The 6,909-nt window shown below is 40.6% G+C and overlaps 1 protein-coding gene across 1 annotated transcript; it reads right to left on the reverse strand.

The window, feature by feature from the left end:
• Window positions 1–664: 664 nt before the first annotated feature.
• LOC110020228 (isocitrate lyase) lies at window positions 665–3,717 on the reverse strand. The gene is given in 5 exon segments (XM_020718256.1): window positions 665–976; window positions 1,057–1,804; window positions 1,807–2,460; window positions 2,463–2,687; window positions 3,595–3,717. Coding segments are annotated over 5 exon segments (1,749 nt in total). The 5' UTR covers window positions 3,622–3,717; the 3' UTR covers window positions 665–881.
• Between the last annotated feature and the right edge of the window lie 3,192 nt (window positions 3,718–6,909).

The raw sequence follows: 6,909 nt of genomic DNA on the forward strand, positions 1-6,909 counted from the left end.
AAATCGTTGAAACCAATGCCTCTAATTTAAGGTTATGGTGGCATCTTAACACAATTTAATTCCTTAATTAAGGAAGAATTAATTTGTTTTACCTCTGAAAAGTGGAATCATATGAAAGAAAATTATTCCATTATTAAAAAAGTAATGTTATATGTTGTCAAATATATTTCGAAAATTTAAGATGATTTTTTGAAAAAATAAATTATTTTGTTTAGATTGCTCTTCTGTTAAATTTATTTAGAAAAAGATGTACAAAATTCTGCTTCAAAGTAGATTTTTGCTATTTAGCTCAAGTTAATATAGTTTTCGCTCGATTATAGGTCGATAAGCTCAATTCATGAGCTCATTAAAGAGCAAAATTAGAGACCGCTCGCAAGCAGTATCTGCTCATTTACACCCTAGTATGTTGTATGCATTCGTGATAGTATATTTACAGTTTGTGATTGCGGTGCTAGTGCTCTTTCTGCTTGTGTCAGTGTTCTTTTTACTACCATTTGTTTGTATGACTACATTTATGATTTTTGTTGATCTTTCTCTTCTATAATCAATGAAATAATGGGGGTGGTCGGAAACTTCAAAAACAAATTAATTAATTAACTAATTAAATGAAATAAATAAATAAATAGCTCTAACTGAACATTATTTCGTAAGAAAATATAGCATCATTATGATGTCAAAATAAACTTTCGGATACAGTTTAGCCAGGCAATACTGGCAAATACAGGAACAATGCAGAACAAATTACTAGAACAATGCAGACCAAATTACCATAATGCTATTCCACACAATATTTAAAACCAATGAGGCGCTCCATCAATTAAATAAAATTCGGATTACAAATCCATCCACTCCTAAACATCGAATCCACACCCATTCTTTCTTCAGATCCTAGAATTGGCAACAACTGTAATCCCACCGTCGTTCAGTCCCCTCGTCCCGGACCTGATTTGCTCCTTGAATTGCTCCTCCGTCACCCCTGCATAAAATTAATTTGTTAAGCAAAAATACCTTCTTGCCAAATTAAAAGCAACAATATTTCAGCGTTAAAGGTCTTGCCTTTGCCCATTGCGGCGGTGGAAGAGATTCCGCCTTGCACAGTCTTGAGGTAACGATCATAGTAATTTGCCCCTGACCACTTCTGATGCTCCAGCGTATCCACGCCATTGTTCCTCTCCTCCCTCTGTATCCTCTCCACATAAGCCAGCATCCCCTGCCGCGCAAACTCTCTCGCAAACGTATCCGTCACCAACGCGTCGGCATGAAATCCGGCAAGCGTAATGAACTGCCAGCAGAATCCCATTCTCGCAATCCTCGGTATAAATTCCCTCATCTCCTCATCCGTCATCCCCGCAGCATCCCAATTGAACGACGGGGACAAGTTGTAAGCCATCATTATCTCCGGGTGCTCCGCTTTCAGCCCCTGCGCAAACTTGCTGCACTCCACAAGGTCAGGACTCGACGTCTCCATCCATATCAGGTCAGCGTGCGGCGCAAACGCCCGGCCTCGCACCACAGCTGCCTCCACCGATCCACGGAAGCGGTAGAACCCTTCTCGAGTCCTAGGAATGTCCCAGTCCCAAAAAATCTCCCCTGCACCCAACCGCTCCGCGATTTCACGTCCCTCATCGTTGGAAATACAGTTCCCGTATTCACTTGCGCCGGCCCATTCGTTGATCCGTCGTCGCTTTTCGTAGTCCGGAAGGTTTTGGCGGTTAATGGCGTCTACAACGGCTTCTGAAAAAGTCATGAGTCTGGCGCGGGAGAGCCAGTCATCTTCGATGGCCTGCAATTCTGCCCCCGTTTTAACCGCCGTCACCCCGCCGTCATGGCAGCGGACAGCACGGCGGCTAAATTTCGGCGTTTAAGATCAGGATTTGTCGCCCCGAGAATGAACTGGTGGTCACGCACGTCGACGTTGGACTGAATGAGCGTGGCAGCAACGGCATCGGTGCGGGCTACCAGAACGGTTTCGACCCCCATTACGTCGAACTGGAGCCTTGCCGCAACAAGCCGGTTAATGTGCTCGGACACAGCAACCAGTACTTTCCCCGCCATATGCCCGCACTTCTTCGTAACCGAAGACTGGTCTTCGATGTGCACCCCGGCGGCGCCGCGCTCGACGAAAAGCTTACATAGCTTAACCGTAGCCGTGGCCCCACCAAAACCAGTATCGCCATCGGCGATGATGGGGCGCAAGTAATCCACAAAAGGGATCTTGGCCCGCTGGTCACGAGTCATGGTCATGCGAGCCTCTTGCTGCTTGCGGTCGTGGTAGAGCTGGGCGAAAAACAGGTGTTCTACTTTGTTTGGGACGGTGTCGTAGGGGTAGTCGGCGAGGTCGGGGCCGGGTTCGTTGGTGGTGGTGTGGGTGGAGGAGCATTGCCAGCCAGAGACATAAATGGTGTCCAGGTGTTTGGCCATCATGGCGACTTGGACGGGGTCCAAGGCGCCGAAGGTGCGGGGGCGCCGAAGGTGCGGGAGGCGGTGCCGGCGGCGTGGTGGGATTTGAGGGTGCGCCAAAGCTTTTTGGCCATTTCGTTTGAGGCGTATGAATGATGGAGGGTTCCGCGGAGGGAGACGACGTCGCGAGCGGAGTATGGGCGGCGGGTTAAGCGAAAACGGTCGGTGCGCCACCATTTCTCCACCGCGGACACCTCCGCCTCGGAACGGGCCTCCTCTTCAGTAATCTACGAGGCAGCATATAAGGATTATTATTTTCTTAGAATATAAGAATATTTTATAAAGTTTTAAGATGACTAATATTTTTTAGGCTATTTCTTTATTAAAAAATATTCTTCTTTTAAAAAAATGCCTTATAATAATTTTGGGAGTGATTTCATTTATACATATGAGATTGAATCTATTAATCATCACCTTAGAAATATAATATTAATTAAAAAGATTTATTTAGTTTTAATAGTACTTATATTATTATGCTGTTTAATATTTTCTTAATCTTCCTGTTTAAAGAAACAGGTAATTATATTATTTGGATTCAGATTAGATACGGATTGAACCTTTGAATTTTGGAAGCGATTATTCAATGCGGAATCCGCACCTACGCCCCCGTCATTTCACATAAACATCATTTTTAAAAATTTTTAAATTTTTAAGTTGAGACCCACTTTCAGACAGCTTTTAAGGAGGGGTTTGTTTTTATTGGGTGCGTGTAGTCACTGTATGGTCTCAAAAGCTTGCCCAAAAAAGTTAGAAGAAAAAAAAAATCAGAACTCATATGAAGTTATAGACTATATAAAGCATCTCTCTAAAACAATAACATAAATATATATTAATCACAAAATAAATTTTTAGATGTGGTTCATATAGAACCAAAACATAGTAACTTGTAGTTTATACAGAATTATAATTAAAAGATAACACAAATCTTGATATAAACCTTTCCTTTATGCAATTTACATACAATTTTATAAAAATAACTTGCAATTTATACAGAATTATTAACGCATCACATATTACATCAGTATACATATAATTTGTTCTATTATAAGAGGATCATTCCTCCATATATAAGACCACACCCCAAGAAAATCATAACAAAGAGAAGGGAGAGGGAGGGTGCAGGGGGCTACTAACCATTTGAGACACTGAGAAAGAAGGCATGATGGAGATCTGAGACGGAGGATTTTTGCTTGAGTTAATAGCACAAGTGATAATGCATGCAACACCCAACCGCAGCTCCGTCTAATATAGGGAAATGGGAACCCTATCCTTTCAAAAAAATACAAATAGCCAGCAGCTTTTCACTCCTTTTAAAAGACAAGTTCTATAAAATAGTAAAATCCTCTCAAACTTCTTATGCTATGGTCCAACTATATTTCATCACTCTATAATTTGTCTTTTTTATATTCACTCTCAGAATATAAAAGAAAAACTCTAATAAACTTTTGCTGATTGAGTAATTTAATGTATTACTTCAATATTTACGTTAAAAGTGATATAAATCAAGATTAATTAATCAAAATCATATAGAGTGATATATTATATGTTAATTTATAGATATAAAAGGATCACATCTAAATGTACTAATTTTGCCTTGACATAAATTAGAATTGGTTGAGTAATCATTTTGATTATTTTCGCAAGAGGAAACGAAGTGAAAAAGATATGTAATGTTCATGGGCGAGCAACACTCAGACCGGCTCTAATTAGCTCAGTAAAAATAATTTAAATTGATGTATACAACTGCAACAATTCATATCAAGCTTTCAGGCCCATGAAGTTAATTTGATATTATTACCAATTGTCAATGTTTTTATTAAATTCAATTGTTGGACTCAAATTACTATGTGGTCAGGAAATCTCCTTGTTTTTTTACCGGAGAGCAAGCAACGAGATTGATGCATGCTAGAAAATTCTCGGTGGTAGAGTAAAGGATTATCGTCTTAGCGTTGCACGAGAATTCAACACACACTAAAAGAAAAGAAAATAACCAGTTGTGACACCAGAAGTTCTTACATAAAAAACTCGTAAGAAGAAAAACTAAGGGGCTTGACTCAGTTGTAAAAATTCACTATAAGTTGAGAATTACATGTACACTCCCTCGCCCCACAAGCCGGAAAGTGTTGAAAACTCTTTGGAATTACAACATAGGTGCACAAATGAACTTGTTTTAACAAGTGGGTGGCAGTCGATGACGATCGGTGCAGGCCGAAAGGTTGTGGTGAACGGCGGTCGACAGTGATCGACCGCTATCAGCGGCGGTCAGCATCGGTCGATAGTGGTCAATGGCCGTCAGAGGCGGTCAGCGACGGTCGGTGATGACAGTAGTTGTGTTGGACTACAGCTCCTTCTCAAACCTTCAAGTTCTTTCTCAAGTCTCAAGCTCTCCTCCACCTTATGAGAGGGGTGGGGCTCTATTTATAGAGTTCTGAGTGCAATTAATGCAGGAATATAAATCACTTTGATAAGATGACTAAAAGGACTTCCCTCAATCGGATGACATTTAATGAACATTTGAGTGTCTTAATGATGTCAAAATTGAGTGATCATGGGCTCGTTGGATTCGTCTTGCCAAGACGGTCAATTCGACTATAGTCTCTCCATAGCATGTAGTCATTTAACCTTCCAAATGTGTCTAAAAACTTCTGAAAGCAGCTTAATAGCTTCATATGGGCTTGATTTGATTCTGATTGAACCAATTTTGGTAACATTAGGTTTTCTTATCAAACTGCTCAGTTTTACTGTACGTTTATTGAAATTAGAGTTCTGGATCACATTTTATCAAGATTTAAACATTTCTTACTCAAAAGATTGTCTTGAGATCTATGTCATATCTCGAGATTTGTGTTAGATTATGAGAAAGTGAGCGAGCTACAAAGCTTTTCTCACTTAGCAAAATACATGAGAGGGGCCTCAAGCTCTCCTCCACCTCATGAGAGGGACGGGGCTCTATTTATAGAGTTCTAGGTGCAATTAATGTAGGAATATGAATCACTTTGATCAGATGACTCAAAGGACTTCCCTCAATCAGATGACATTTAATGAACATTTGAGTGCCTTAATGATGTCAAAATTGAGTGATCATGGGCTCGTTGGATTCGTCTTGCCAAGACAGTCAATTCGACTATAGTCTCTCCATAGCATGTAGTCATTTAACCTTTCAAATGTGTCTAAAAACTTCTAAAAGCAGCTTAATAGCTTCATTTGGGCTTGATTTGGTTCGGATTAAACCAATTTTGGTAACATTAGGTTTTCTTATCAAACTGCTCAATTTTATTGTACGTTTATTAAAATTAGAGTTCTGGATCACATTTTATCAAGATTTAAATATTTCTTACTTAAAAGATTGTCTTGAGATCTATGTCATGCCCTGAGATTTGTGCTAGATTATGATAAAGTGAGCGAGCTACAAAGCTTTTCTCACTTAGCAAAATACAACCATCTCAACCCCTCTAAGGAAGGTTGGAAATGCCAAAGAAAAAGGAAATTGGGATTCTAACTAGTTAGGATTTTGGTCTAGGATTCACAACAAGAAATCACTCGACTCCACAAAGGATTTGGCCACACTTGATTTCTAATCTAAGGCTTCCTCTAGGAAATCATTAGTAAATCCAAGGACGTGTAGCAGTGCCAACTAGTGTCGGTCAGCCCACTCGCACCATGTGAGTGACTGAAACCAGAACCTCTAGCAAAAATCCAACCCTAGGACTAGCTAAGAAAGAAAATTTGAAGGATTTAAGGAGTTTTTCCTACACGATGGTTGGGGGATGCGTTTCTTCAAGTAGGATGAAGCTCTAATATCGGTAGGAGAGAAACCCACATTCCAGCAAAGCACCGACGAGATCCAATCTACTCCCTCTCCAAAGGACAAAGTAGATTTCCTCAAGAAAGAGAGTCTATTGAGACTCCGAAAAAAGTTTCGAGCTCCGACAAAGTTCCAACAGTGCTCTGGTGATCCTTTCCTCAAGCTAGGGTGAAGCTCTCCTTTAGTTTAGGAGAGAGGAAACCTTTCTCCCTTGGTGACCTCCTTCTCCTCAAGGAAATCTCTTCACACACTCAAGGTAAGTGGTGAAGCAAAATGAAGAAGGGGAGGAAGAAATAAGGAGGAAGAGTTTCTTGTGGAAGAAGAAGAAAGGGAAGAAAAATTAGAAGCTCTCCCTCTAACCTTTCTCCGAGCTCTCCACCTCAAGGCCTTCAAGAAGAAACCCTAGCTCCAAGGAAGAAAAATCTCTCCATTGCCCTCTCAAGCACTCCAAACTTCATCTCTCCAAAAACTGAAAAGGAGAGGAGATCTTAGGAAGAAGTGAGGCTCCCTTAGGTTAAAATTAGCTCACCCAAGGAAATCTTCAGCTTGCTCCTTGATTAATTCAAAAATGGCTAATGAGGTGTACTTAGGGCATGTCAATTGAGGCTAAATCCATGGTTTTAACACCCTTCCTGCAAATCTCC

This window comes from Phalaenopsis equestris, unplaced genomic scaffold (genome assembly GCF_001263595.1).
Source record: "Phalaenopsis equestris unplaced genomic scaffold, ASM126359v1 Scaffold000094, whole genome shotgun sequence".
NCBI classification, from domain to species: domain Eukaryota; kingdom Viridiplantae; phylum Streptophyta; class Magnoliopsida; order Asparagales; family Orchidaceae; genus Phalaenopsis; species Phalaenopsis equestris.